General features: G+C 39.2%; 1 protein-coding gene across 2 annotated transcripts in view; it reads right to left on the bottom strand.

Moving 5' to 3' along the window:
• The window catches only part of LOC121387821 (krev interaction trapped protein 1-like), a 42,582-nt gene extending 27,659 nt beyond the window's left edge, over positions 1-14,923 (bottom strand). For both annotated transcript variants that reach the window (XM_041519040.1, XM_041519039.1), the window contains exons 1-9: positions 14,811-14,923; positions 11,683-11,961; positions 9,590-9,694; positions 8,390-8,528; positions 7,125-7,383; positions 5,825-5,910; positions 2,640-2,783; positions 1,767-1,920; positions 1,225-1,338 (exon numbers count right to left, since the gene is read on the bottom strand). In XM_041519040.1, the coding sequence (XP_041374974.1) occupies positions 1,225-1,338; positions 1,767-1,920; positions 2,640-2,783; positions 5,825-5,910; positions 7,125-7,383; positions 8,390-8,528; positions 9,590-9,694; positions 11,683-11,917 (1,236 nt within the window). In that variant the 5' untranslated portion in view covers positions 11,918-11,961; positions 14,811-14,923. The remainder of the gene's footprint in view (positions 1-1,224; positions 1,339-1,766; positions 1,921-2,639; positions 2,784-5,824; positions 5,911-7,124; positions 7,384-8,389; positions 8,529-9,589; positions 9,695-11,682; positions 11,962-14,810) is intronic.

The following is a 14,923-nucleotide window of genomic DNA, read 5'->3' as shown; positions in this document are numbered from 1 at the left end:
TGGCAATAGTAGTTATTTACCAGCCCAACTTTGAATATCACTAGCCATGGGAGTAGGGCTACCATAATCTAGAAGCCAGGTCTGGCACGACAATAGTAGTTATTTACCAGCCCAACTTTGAATATCAGTAGCCATAGGAGTGGGGCTACCATTATCTAGAAGCCCTGTCTGGCATGGCAATATCAGTTATTTACCAGCCCAACTTCGAATATCACTAGCCATAGGATTTGGGCTATCATAATCTAGAAGCCCTGTCTGGTATGGCAATAGTAGTTATTTACCAGCCCAACTTTGAATATCACTAGCCATAGGAGTGGGGCTATCATAATCTAGAAGCCCTGTCTGACATGGCAATAGTAGTTATTTACCAGCCCAACTTTGAATATCACTAGCCATGGGAGTGAGGCTACCATAATCTAGAAGCCAGGTCTGGCATGGCAATAGTAATTATTTACAGCCCAACTTTGAATATCTCTAGCCATATGAGTGATGCTACCATAATCTAGAAGCCCTGTCTGGCACGGCAATAGTAGTTATTTACCAGTCCAACTTTGAATATCACTAGCCATGGGAGTGGGGCTACATAATCTAGAAGCCCTGCGTGGCACGGCAATAGTAGTTATTTACTAGCCCAACTTTGAATATCACTAGCCATGTGAGTGGGGCTACCATAATCTAGAAGCCCTGTCTGGCACGGCAATAGTAGTTATTTACAAGCCCAACTTTGAATATCACTAGCCATGGGAGTGGGGCTACCATAATCTAGAAGCCCTGTCTGGCACGGCAATAGTAGTTATTTACCAGCCCAACTTTGAATATCACTAGCCATGGGAGTGGGGCAACCATAATCTAGAAGCCCTGTCTGGCACGGCAATAGTAGTTATTTACCAGCCCAACTTTGAATATCACTAGCCATGGGAGTGGGGCAACCATAATCTAGAAGCCCTGTCTGGCACAGCAATAGTAGTTATTTACCAGGTCAACTTTGAATATCACTAGCCATGGAGTGGGGCTACCATAATCTAGAAGCCCTGTCTGGCACAGCAATAGTAGTTATTTACCAGCCCAACTTTGAATATCACTAGCCATGGGAGTGGGGCTACCATAATCTAGAAGCCCGGTCTCACACGGCAATAGTAGTTATTTACCAGCCCAACTTTGAATATCACTAGTCATAGGAGTGGGGCTACCATAATCAAGTCGCTGTGGAACAGTTTTACTCACGGGAGAGTCGTATGAGTGTCGGATGAGAGTTGCAACCTCCTCGTGTTTCCACGTCCGGCCGGAAAACGTGCCGCAGATATCCAGAGCCGTCTGTCCCTCTTTGTCGCGGGCGTTCTGAACACAGAAACAAAGATAGAGAGGAATGTTAAAGTCACCCCAGCACATTGTTTAAACAGCAGTGATAATAAAAAGAAGACGAAATGTTTCTTTTAACAATGCACTCAGCATATTTTTATTTATGGTTATATCGTGTTGGACATATGGTTACGGGCCACACGGATAATTTTTTTTTTTAAAAACGTTTGTTTTGTTTAAAGATACCACTAGATCTTTTATATGCACAATCCCAAAGACAGGATAGCAGTCATGATGCACTGGCTAGAACGAGAAATAGCTCAATTGGCCCACTAACGAGGATCGATCCCAAACCGACCAGGCAGCAAGAGAGCGCTTTACCACTCTACTACGTCCCACCCCGACAGATGCCTGTAGTTATTGTGATGGTAGTAACAAATGTGTATAAAGTAGAAGTTTGTACATACCACGTCGATGCCTCGGTTCCTGAGTAGAACCTTGGCCACCTGCAGGTTTCCTTTCTTGGCTGCCATGTGCAGGGGAGTCATGGCCTCCCTGTCGGCCAGATTGGGAGAACAACCAGCATTGAGCAGGGCCGACACAGCCACAGACTGTTCATACCTGGAAACAACATTCTCTAGTTAGTGAACACGGCCACAGACTGTTCATGTATGGAAACAACATTCTCTAGTTAGTGAACACGGCCACAGACTGTTCATACCTGGAAACAACATTCTCTAGTTAGTGAACACATTTTTCCATTAGTAGCAAGGGATCTTTTATATTTACCATCCCACAGCCAGGATAGCACATACCACGGACTGTGATATACCAGTTGTGGTGCACTGGCTGGAACGAGAAATAGCCCAATGGGCCCATCGACGGGAATCGATCCTAGACTGACTGCACATTAAGTGAGTGCTTAACCACTGGACTACATCCCGTCCCTAGTGTGTTATGCAGACACTGTGCATGTCATACCATGTTTTCCCTTTATTTCTTTTCATCAGTATATGCTGCTATCTTTCAATAGAGTCAAGTTAAAGACTCATTAAGTTTGTTTTGCTTAACGACACCACTAGACAGGACAGCACATACCATGGCTTTTGATATACAGTCGTGGGGACACTGGTTGGAATGGGAAAAAAGCATATAAGACAACGAGTCCACAGAGGGTATTTGATCCTTTAACCCATGCACCTCAGACGAGCACTCTGCTAACTGACCTGGATCTGCCCCTTCCCCATCTTCACCATCTGTGAGACCATGCCGCAATTCTACAAACAGGTCAATCGACTGATTACAGGTCATAACTTCTGACCTATTAAAGTGGGTCTTACCAAGCAGCATAATGGATGGGTGCCCACGAGATGGAGTCTTTCTTGTCATGTTGAAGTCCCTTGCCAATGAGCTCGTTTATTCGGGTAATGTCGCCTTCTGCCGCACTGGAATGTAGCGGGTACTTCTCCCTCCAGCCTGGCTGGCTGAAAACACAAACATTTTCATATATATATATATAGAGAGAGAGAGAGCAATACATGTTCCCTACTGGCACTACTACTGGACCCAACACTTTTTCGTATCTTCTAAATTCAAGGGCCATAACTCTGTGAAAAATCGATAAATCGACATGAAAGTTAAATCTTATCTGCCGTATTCAACAGATCATGATGTGGGGAATGGTTATCTTGTTGTAGTCAGTAGAGTGAACTTACACTGCCGTATTCAACAAATCCGGAATGGTTATCTTGTTATAGTTGGTAGAGTGAACTTACACTGACGTATTCAACAAATCAAGAATGGTTATCTTGTTATAGTTGGTAGAGTGAACTTACACTGACGTATTCAACAAATCAAGAATGGTTATCTTGTTATAGTCGGTAGAGTGAACTTACAGTTCCCTATTCAACAAATCAGGAATGGTTATCTTGTTATAGTTGGTAGAGTGAACTTACACTGATGTATTCAACAGATCGAGAATAGTTATAGTCAGTAGAGTGAACTTACACTGCCGTGTTCAACGGATCGGGAATGGTTATCTTGTTATAGTCGGTAGAGTGAAGTTACACTGCCGTATTCAACGGATTGAGAATGGTTATCTTGTTATAGTCAGTAGAGTGAAGTTACACTGCCATATTCAATGGATCGGGAATGGTTACCTTGTTATAGTCGGTAGAGTGAACTTACACTGCCATATTCAACGGATCGGGAATGGTTACCTTGTTATAGTCAGTAGAGTGAACTTACACTGTATTCAACAGATCGGGAATGGTTATCTCGTTATAGTCGGAAGAGTGAACTTACACTGCCGTATTCAACGGGTCAGGAATGGTTATCTTGTTACAGTCGGTAGAGTGAACTTACACTGCCGTATTCAACGGATCGGGAATGGTTATCTTGTTATAGTCGGTAGAGTGAACTTACACTGCCGTGTTCAACGGATCGGGAATGGTTATCTTGATATAGTCAGTAGAGTGAACTTACACTGCCGTGTTCAACAAATCGGGAATGGTTATCTTGTTATAGTCAGTAGAGTGAACTTACACTGCCGTATTCAACAGATCGAGAATAGTTATAGTTAGTAGAGTGAACTTACACCGCCGTGTTCAACGGATCGGGAATGGTTATCTTGTTATAGTTGGAAGAGTGAACTTACATTGCCGTGTTCAACGGATCGGGAATGGTTATCTTGTTATAGTCGGTAGAGTGAACTTACACTGCCGTGTTCAACAGATCGGGAATGGTTATAGTCAGTAGAGTGAACGTACACTGCCGTGTTCAACGGATCGAGAATGGTTATCTTGTTACAGTCGGTAGAGTGAAGTTACACTGCCGTATTCAACGGATTGGGAATGGTTATCTTGTTATAGTCAGTAGAGTGAAGTTACACTGCCATATTCAATGGATTGGGAATAGTTATCTTGTTATAGTCAGTAGAGTGAACTTACACTGCCGTATTCAACGAATCGGGAATGGTTATCTTGTTATAGTTGGTAGAGTGAACTTACACTGACGTATTCAACAGATCGAGAATAGTTATAGTCAGTAGAGTGAACTTACACTGCCGTGTTCAACGGATTGGGAATGGTTATCTTGTTATAGTCGGTAGAGTGAAGTTACACTGCCGTATTCAACGGATTGGGAATGGTTATCTTGTTATAGTCAGTAGAGTGAAGTTACACTGCCATATTCAATGGATCGGGAATGGTTATCTTGTTATAGTCGGTAGAGTGAACTTACACTGCCATATTCAACGGATCGGGAATGGTTACCTTGTTATAGTCAGTAGAGTGAACTTACACTGTATTCAACAGATCGGGAATGGTTATCTCGTTATAGTCGGAAGAGTGAACTTACACTGCCGTATTCAACGGATCGGGAATGGTTATCTTGTTACAGTCGGTAGAGTGAACTTACACTGCCGTATTCAACGGATCGGGAATGGTTATCTTGTTACAGTCGGTAGAGTGAACGTACACTGCTGTGTTCAACGGATCGGGAATGGTTATCTTGTTATAGTCAGTAGAGTGAACTTACACTGCCGTATTCAACGGATCGGGAATGGTTATCTTGTTATAGTCGGTAGAGTGAACTTACACTGTCGTATTCAACGGATCAGGAATGGTTATCTTGTTATAGTCAGTAGAGTGAACTTACACTGCCGTATTCAACGGATCGGGAATGGTTATCTTGTTATAGTTGGTAGAGTGAACTTACACTGACGTATTCAACAGATCGAGAATAGTTATAGTCAGTAGAGTGAACTTACACCGCCGTGTTCAACGGATCGGGAATGGTTATCTTGTTATAGTCGGAAGAGTGAACTTACATTGCTGTGTTCAACGGATCGGGAATGGTTATCTTGTTATAGTCGGTAGAGTGAACTTACACTGCCGTGTTCAACAGATCGGGAATGGTTATAGTCAGTAGAGTGAACGTACACTACCGTGTTCAACGGATCGGGAATGGTTATCTTGTTACAGTCGGTAGAGTGAACTTACACTGCCGTGTTCAACAGATCGGGAATGGTTATAGTCAGTAGAGTGAACGTACACTGCCGTGTTCAACGGATCAGGAATGGTTATCTTGTTATAGTTGGAAGAGTGAACTTACACTGCCGTGTTCAACGGATCGGGAATGGTTATCTTGTTACAGTCGGTAGAGTGAACGTACACTGCCGTGTTCAACGGATCGGGAATGGTTATCTTGTTATAGTTGGAAGAGTGAACTTACACTGCCGTGTTCAACGGATCGGGAATGGTTATCTTGTTACAGTCGGTAGAGTGAACGTACACTGCCGTGTTCAACAGATCGGGAATGGTTATAGTCAGTAGAGTGAACGTACACTGCCGTGTTCAACGGATCGGGAATGGTTATCTTGTTACAGTCGGTAGAGTGAACGTACACTGCCGTGTTCAACGGATCGGGAATGGTTATCTTGTTACAGTCGGTAGAGTGAACGTACACTGCTGTGTTCAACGGATCGGGAATGGTTATCTTGTTATAGTCAGTAGAGTGAACTTACACTGCCGTGTTCAACGGATCGGGAATGGTTATCTTGTTATAGTCAGGAACCATCGGCCAATGAGGATTCTCCACATGTTTATTTGTCTGGAAGTAAAACACAAATATTAGGGACGAGTATTATGGGAAATTACACAATTTTTGCAAATTTATCAACGTATAAGTCACAACTTGTATATAATCACGTAATGTAGCTAAGGTCGATGACAGTCACTTTTCACACCCTTGTTTTGACTTTGTACACAATAAATAAAAAATATCCAACAGTAATTTTTTGATATGATATATTTGACAAAAGGTACTTTTTATTTCTTTCATCTTTTAAAACTTAAAATTAATTAATATTTTGTCCAGAATTATTAAAAATATAAAAACAACAACATGGAAACAACACTATCTGCTTGTTATAGAAATTTGGCAGGGATCAAGGTTAGTAGACCAGTTTTTATTTTAATGTGAACAAAGCATTGTTATAATATAGCTAATTCTGAATTTGAATGACGTCAGTATTCCAATGATGTCACTTTGCATCTCCTTACAATAACCATAAACTGGGTACATGACATTTCCGTTTTAAGAATGCAAAATATCTATTGAAATTTTTTTGTTTGAACATTACTAATGCATCTGAATGTGTTTGAAGAAAATCTTTAAAAATTGTACCTTTTATGAATTATGGATTTATTGTGTACAAAGCCAAAACAAGGGTGCGAAAAGTCATCGACCTTAAAAGTTTGTTCTTACTTTATGTAGCATTCTTCTATCAAAAACTATCAATGACTATAAGTTTGAGATTACTTTGTAAATACAACATTCTAGTGTAAAACAAATAATAATTTTAATAACTTGCAAATCCATCAATGATTGAAATTCTAGGTTAAAATCTGTGACATCCAACACATTTTGGAGGAAAAGACGATTAAAATGCAAGGAAACGCAATGTACCATGAGAGGATCCGCTGATCCGAGAAGATTCACAAATAACTGTGCTCTGCTACCCTAGTAAGTTGTATAACTTGTGCCTAATCCATTTCTTCTTTTAAAAAGCAATAAAATGTTTCAATCAATCAGTTAAATTAATAAATTGGAAATTCATTATTCATGACAGTAGTTTTTGGTTTCTTTGTTTTTTAAACAGAATTTTTTTTAATTACTTTATACAGCTTTCCAGTGTATAAAAAAAATATCTTGGGAATCTATAAATGGTTACCTTAGTTAATGAATGTTTTAATTATTTATACAACTTTCTAGTATCGAAAAAAGAAATCATTTTAATATCTTGGCAATCTATAAATGATTACCTTAGTTTTGTATGGTAACCCAGTACCAAACAGTGAATTCATGACGACAATATCGCACTTCTCGATGGACATCATTTTGGCGAGTGCTTCGTTTGCCGTGAGCTGTATTTCGGGCGGTAGGTTCGCCACCTCCTCCTCCATGGCTATTCGACTCGGGATGAACGCAGGGTTGTGTACCGTCAGGTGGATTCGGTACTCGGCTCGTGAACAGAACAAACTCTCCACCGCACTTTGCTGGAAGTGTTTCGCTCGAAGCCAACTGCAAGAGATGTTTTGTCACCTATTATTTTAATTATTAAAGATGTGATCTAGACGATATTTTATAATTTTATCATTTACAACAGATCATATATATTGATTTTCTTACTGAGGTGGGACGTAGCCCAGTGGTAAAGCACTTGCCTGATGTGCCGTCGGTTTGGGATCGATCCCCTTTGGTGGGTCTACTGGGCTATTTTCATTACAGCCAGTGCACTACAACTGGTATATGAAAGGTTGTGGTATGTGCTATCCTGTCTGTGGGATGGTGCATATAATAGATCCCTTGCTACTAATGGAAACATGTAGCAGGTTCCCTCTCTAAGACCATATGTCAAAATTAACAAATGTCTGACATCCAATAGCAAATGATAATAATGGTTTGTTTAACGACACCACTAGAGCACATTGATTAATTAATCATCAGCTATTGGATGTCAAACATTTGGTAATTCTCACATTTAGTCATCAAAGGAAACACGCTACCTTTTTCCTAATGTAACAAGGGATCTTTTATTAAAATAAAGTTTGTTTTGTTTAACGACACCACTAGAGCACATTGATTAATTAATCATCGGCTATTGGATGTCAAACATTTGGTCATTCTCACATTTAGTCATCAAAGGAAACACGCTACCTTTTTCCTAATGTAACAAGGGATCTTTTATTAAAATAAAGTTTGTTTTGTTTAACGACACCACTAGAGCACATTGATTAAATAATCATCGGCTATTTGATGTCAAACATTTTGTAATTCTGACAGGTAGTCATCAGAGAAAACCTGCTACATTTTCCCTAATGCAACAAGGGATCTCTTATATGCACTTTCCCAACAGACAGGAAGGCACATACCACAGCCTTTGTCCGGTTGTTGTGCACTAGTTGGAACGATAAAAGACCCAATCAGTTGAATGAATCCATTGAGGTGGTTCGATCCTGCGACGCGAGCACCTCAGGCAAGCACTCAACCAACTGAGCCAAATCCAGCCCAACTCTCTCTTACTAACCTCTCCAGCAGGAGCAGCAGTGATTTTGTTGGAGTTGGAAAGTTGACCGATCCATTGTTCAACACCTCTATCACATAGTCCAGAGAGTAGAAGCCAGGACTCGTCTGTGCCTGTTCAACAAACCGACGATTCAGCTTATCTTAAATAAAAACAAATGGAGTGTCAGCAATAAATTGATTTTTTTTTTTTTTTGGACATTACAAACATGGCTGATGAGATGTATGGTGAAGCAGCATTTCCATTTCAGTATGGGACTACTTGACAGGGCCGTGCTTCACGCTTGCTGTCAGTTGAGCTATCTCGGTATCACCCGAGCCCAGAGTACACGGAACCTGCAGTGCATGTCAGGTAATCATCCCCCATGTGGGGTCATACACTCTGGAGACACATCCATAATCACACCTGTGAAGTGGGTGAAACTCGGTGTATGTGGCATTACACCTACCCATTGAGCCTAGCGGTGCACTCACTCTGGGTTGAAACCGGTACTGGCATGAAAAATCACCCATTGCCTCAGGTGGGGTACGAACCCAGTACCTACCAGTCTGAAGTCCAATGGCATTATCACTATACCATCAACGCCGATTTGATATTTTGACAATGAAAGAGAATGACAGAGAAAGATACATGTAGAGACTGAGAATGAAAGAGGAAAGCTTCTGCCACATAAGGGTGATCCTACAATTTACTGCACCTCAGGTGAACGTTCTACCATTAAGCAACAACAATGCCTGAACTGTAATTCAGCAAAATGTTTGTTTCAATTGTTTTATTTTTATTAACAACAGTTGAAAATTGATTAGAATTTCTATTTAATGTTTCGGCATTGTGTAGTGATCTCAGAAACATACATAGGAAATTTTGATGAAATATTGAAGGAAATGTTTTATTTAACGACGCACTCAACACATTTCATTGACGGTTATACGACGTCAGATATATATATATATATATGGTAAAGGACTTCATGAGCTCCTCTTTTCAATTAACAGCAAGGGATCTTTTATATGCACCATCCAACAGACAGGATAGTACATACCACAGCCTTTGTTACACCAATTGTGGAGCACTGGCTGGAACAAGTGCGATATTGAATAAAATTTCTGTTGTAAATGGAAATACGCCTAAAACTAGCTATAAATACAAATAATGAAGATGATTTAGGACTAAAGGGTTAAGACTAGAGTAAAGCCGACTCACCTAGGGGATTGACTGGAACACAGAACAAAGAAAAGCGAGACAGAGACCCTCTCCGATAATCATAATCAGTCAAGTGACTCCAGTTGATCGAAACGGCACGTTCACCTAAAACATAACATTTATGTTTGTTAATTCATTTCACAAAGCTTTGTGCTCAGTCATTTAAGATAAGCCGGTCTATCCAAATCGAAACTAACATACTTATTTCTCTAGTTTAGATAATGCAATTGAAGAAAATATGTTATGGTTGGGGTTTGTTTTTACATGTATGTACATGAACATACATACACAAAAACGATATTAAATATTTATTAAAGGTACAAATAGCCAAATGTAGGGTCTGGAACCCAGTGAATATAATAACAAGTGTATGGTCCTTATATTAATTCAAATCCTTCTTATTTTCATATAGATTCATAACAGATTGGGTAATCAGAAGTTAATCAGTTGTCGTCAACCGATTATAACAAATGATAAACGATAAACTCCAAAGCCAGACCCGACCATGAAAAAAGAATTGAAGGTAATGGTTAATTGCTCCACTAACTTAAATTATGGGAAGCCATTTAAGATAATACCATATTCATACCAATAACATATAAAAAAGAAAGAAATGTTTTATTTAACGATGCACTCAACACATTTTAATTACGGTTATATGGCGTCAGACAAATGGTTACGGACCACACAGATATTGAGAGATGAAAACCGCTGTCACCACTTCATGGGCTACTCTTCGATTAGCAGCAAGTGATCTTTTATATGCACCATCCCACAGACAGGGTAGTACATACCACGGCCTTTGATATACTAGTCGTCGTGCACCAACTGGAATAAGAAATAGCCCAATGGGCCCACCGATGGGGATCGATCCCAGACCGACCGTGCATAGAGCGAGCACTATACCACTGGGCTACATCCCGCCTCAATACCATATGAGTTCAGAGGCTAAGGGGAGCTACAAATTATTCATCTTGAACTCGTCTCAGGGGAGTTATGGGGGAGTGAGAGTGATTGTTAATTTCATTCACTGATACTTATTTTCGTGTTAATATCCAATTAAGGTTCAAGCTCGCTGTCTTGGACACACACCTCAGCTATCTGGGCTGTCTGTCCAGGACAGTGGGTTAGTTGTTAGTGAGAGACAAGTCGGTGTAGTGATCTTACACCAACCCACTGATTCGATAAACTTGGCTCTAAGTCGGAGCCTGTAAGGGGATGCAAACCCAGTACCTACCACAAGGCCTCTGAGAATTGAAAATTTGCATAAATCATTATATGGTTATGTAAAAACAAATTCAGGCAACCCATTTTGTTTTTACGTAACTCATCTTGACCATGCTGGGGCGTAGCCAGAGAGGAAAAAACACCAAGGCAAATCCAGACCTGTAAACTAAATATCAGTGTAATGGGAAAAATAAAATAAATCTGGGAAAATTCCAGATGAGACAAGCGCCTCGTCTGCCTCATGCTGGCTACACCATTGCCATGTAAATGATGTCATAAATTCAATGGGCAAACGAAAAATGGGTTACGCAAAACTACATTTAAAACGAGCGACGCATGAACGAGACTATCAAACTCACAGTGTTCAGTGGCCTGTACGTATCAGCCTTACGTCCTACGGTCTAACCACCACACCACCTAACCTGGTGGTAGTTCCCGAAACACAACAACCAATTCCCAACTCTCAACTCGGGTAAATGGGAGTTTTCTGGTGTAATTATCCATGGCTTCTAGAAATTTCATAAAGTCCACTAGCCATGGGATCAGTGATTTAAAATTTTTATTAACCACGATTAAAAATTCACTAGCCCTACTTTACTTTAAGTTAATACAATTTTACTAAATTATAGTAATAATCAGATATGTCACCTATAGAGGGAGATAAAGCTTAAAAACACTAACATTGGCAGTTTGGGGTGGGGGCAGGATATTCATGTTTACAAAATATACTTACCTGCAACATTTGACCAATTTTTTTTCACCAGCCGTCGGGCATGGCAATAGTAGTCATTTACTAGCCTAATATTGAATATCACTAGCCATGGGAGTGGGGCTACCATAATCTAGAAGCCCTGAATTATCCTCACCTTTGATACCCGGTCCATGGTCACCCCCAGTTATCTTGTACAGCTGACTCAAAACGATTTCTCTCGGTTCCTCGTCGACAACTTTGAGAAAAAACATCGGAAGATATTTAGCCGGCCGGACTTTATCACCAGGGGGCGTCTTGCTGTCGAGGAGCAAAATGTCGTAACAGCGTGCCCGGTACTCTAACCCAGTGACCCCAGGTTTGGGCCGGAGCACAGCAAGGACTCCCTCCATCTGTTATATGTGCAGGGCGTCAACTTCTCATTCTGTTCCTGTCACTGAAATATTTTTAAATTTGTTTCAAAATGTTTAAAGACACCACCAGGGTTTCCGCCAGACGGTAAAATGAGTATGGCACCATACCCAAATTTTCTTGCAGATTTTTTTTTTTTAAAAGAATGCTTAAGCAAGGCTTTTGGACTGGTATGTATATTCAACAATATATAATGCACATTATTGCTTAATATCAAAAAGTATATTATTATATTTAATTAATAAAACGGTTAAATGTGACTGCTATTAGATATAACTGGCGTAGCCATTTTGTTCCATTCCATAGAGAAACAAATCTACCTGATTTTTGCAGGATGATAAAACAGTCATTCATGCAATGTTCTGTAATAATATACATCCCAATAAGCCAGCAATAAATATATATTATTTTTCAATACAAAATAAACCACCATTGTCAAAGTGGCTACATGACAAGTCGAAATAATTATACCATGTTTTGTCCATGCATTAACCTACATACTGAAATGATACACGGAGTGTTTTCTTAGTTAATTGGTCTATTCTCTACCTGTGATTCCTGATTGGCAGGTGTGTATTTGATTGGTAACTAGACGAGCCAATTAACTGATGCTGTCTAGACACAAATATACATACTGGTATTGTGTAATATTACATGTCACCCTTAAAATGGTAATGGAAATGGTTTATTACTGTAAATAGTTCTGTAAAACTACTGATTAAGTAGACTTTTCCATCTAAAACCACAGAACTAACCAATTACGAAGTCCCAAAGAAAAGAACATTATCACTTGGGTATTGTGGGTTGTCGTTTTTGCTCCAACGTAGCATACCAAATAGGCCTAATAGTGTACATTTTTCTTTGGATTATTTAACAGAGAAACATACTATAACCCCATTTTGTTCCGTTAATGCAACTTGAAATATATTTAGTTAAATAGTTTATTATATTATCACGTCATTTATGTTGATTTACAAGTCAGGTTGATCAAAGAGAAGCACCTTGTCTTAAAAATTACTGCTTTTGTTTACACTGTGCATATTTATTTCCACAAATTAATTAAATTAAATAATCAGTGAGTAAAATGTTACAGAATTAAACAAAAAATAGTCTGGTTATCAAGCTTCAGTTTAAAGTGGCTTCAAAGGCGTAGCATACATTTGAATCCGTGCATGTTCGAAACACAGAGGTTTATCGAGAATAGTCTGGCCTGGAGCCAAGCGGTGGTTGGCCAATTTCTATGAACCAAATTGCCAATGAAGAGAATCGAAAGAAACATGTTTGTTCAGTTCTTACATAACAACAATAGACAGTGGTTTGCCACTTTTAGTAATACATCAAACATTTCTATGTTACTTCGCTAATATTATGTTCCTAACCTTGAATTACCTGCTCTTTTTAATCAATAAATCTTTTTATTGTTAGCGGAAATTTACTTCAGTAATATCCATACAAACATTGAACCAATGCGCAAAATACATCGGCAAAAGTATCCCATGCACTGTTTACGAATAAGTAATCTTCGAAAAGTAACCTGGGCTGCATTCAGCCAGACCGAACAGAAAAACATCCGCTAGAATGGTTTATGCGCTTCACAGAAGACAAAATGGCCACATTAGGAACCAATCAATTAGTTCGTGAATGTTAGCCAAACATTTGCTGGCTGAACTTGGGGCTGGTAAGACACTAAAAAAACTGACTGTAAAGAAAAATGTCACGTCACCAATAACTAAAAAAACTGTTAGTAAAAACACTTTTTTTTTTGCTTTTTTTTGGCTTTAAACTTGAATACACTGTTACTGACAAATTGGTTATTCTTTCCAGTAAATGGTAAGGGTTGTTTTATATCCACTAATTCCATATACAGTTAGTAGCATATGACACATAATTCTATATATACTAACGCTGTTGATAAAGTTCTCTGAAAATTTTTAGCATCGGAGGATTCCCGTGGACTGCTTCCATGGGAATCCAAATGGATTCTTGTGAAAAAAGCTGAATTTTTAGCCCTGTTATTAGAGTTTCTATACTTTTTTTGAAGAGTATATATATATATATATATATATATACTATTCAAAAAAGAAACTTGATACTGGTAAAAATAAATAGGATTATTTTTACAGAATCAAAGACATTGTAAAGACAATCAAGCATGTAAGCAAATGGTGATGCAAAAACACCATAAAAACATGTTCGATTCACATAAACGTAGCCATAGTCAACGTTTGTAATAAAATGCAAAAGCACAACCTACAAGTGGTAATTTAAGCACATATTTTGGCCATTGTTTGCTATTCACGCTACGCTAGTTCGCTTTGTTACTACTGGCCATTATCGACTTGTAAATCTATATAAATGTCCCCCTCCCTCCACTTTTTCGTTTAGCATGCACGCACGCACACACACACACACACACACACACACACAATGTACACACACACAATGTACACACACACACTAACACGTCTCCCCTTCACTTTTAAAGCCGGATTGACGCCCATGCCGTGGTACCAAATTACCGTGGTACCAAATTACCGTGGTACCAAATTACCATGGTACTAAGTGACAAGTAACCTTGTTTTTGAGGGAGTTGACCTGAGCCTCCTTTCAACAGTGTTCAACTACCTGCCCATTGTATCCAATACTTGGCGGCAATTAAAAATTACAATAAAAAATTACTAACAAATGTCTGGATCGGTACTTACATTTGGAATATGCTATACCCTAACTTGGGAAAATTGTGTCAAATTGTGACAAAACTGTCAAAAGTGTCAAAACTTAGTTTAGTTTTATCACAGTTCGTGGACTACGAAATCATAGCAAGATGACCATAAGCTGGGGCAAGTTGACCTGGTAGCTTTATAAAATACTTACTGTACTACTTATGCAAGGTTAATTTCTTCGAAAAATAAACTGATACGTGAAATATTTTATAAAAACAGAATCCATGAAACTTGGAATAAAACTTGCAAAACCGGAAATATTTT

Source organism: Gigantopelta aegis, chromosome 13, assembly GCF_016097555.1.
Source record: "Gigantopelta aegis isolate Gae_Host chromosome 13, Gae_host_genome, whole genome shotgun sequence".
NCBI classification, from domain to species: Eukaryota; Metazoa; Mollusca; class Gastropoda; order Neomphalida; family Peltospiridae; genus Gigantopelta; species Gigantopelta aegis.
Note: the sequence above shows the minus strand (reverse complement) of the source record. Positions and strands in the feature narration are given on the sequence as shown.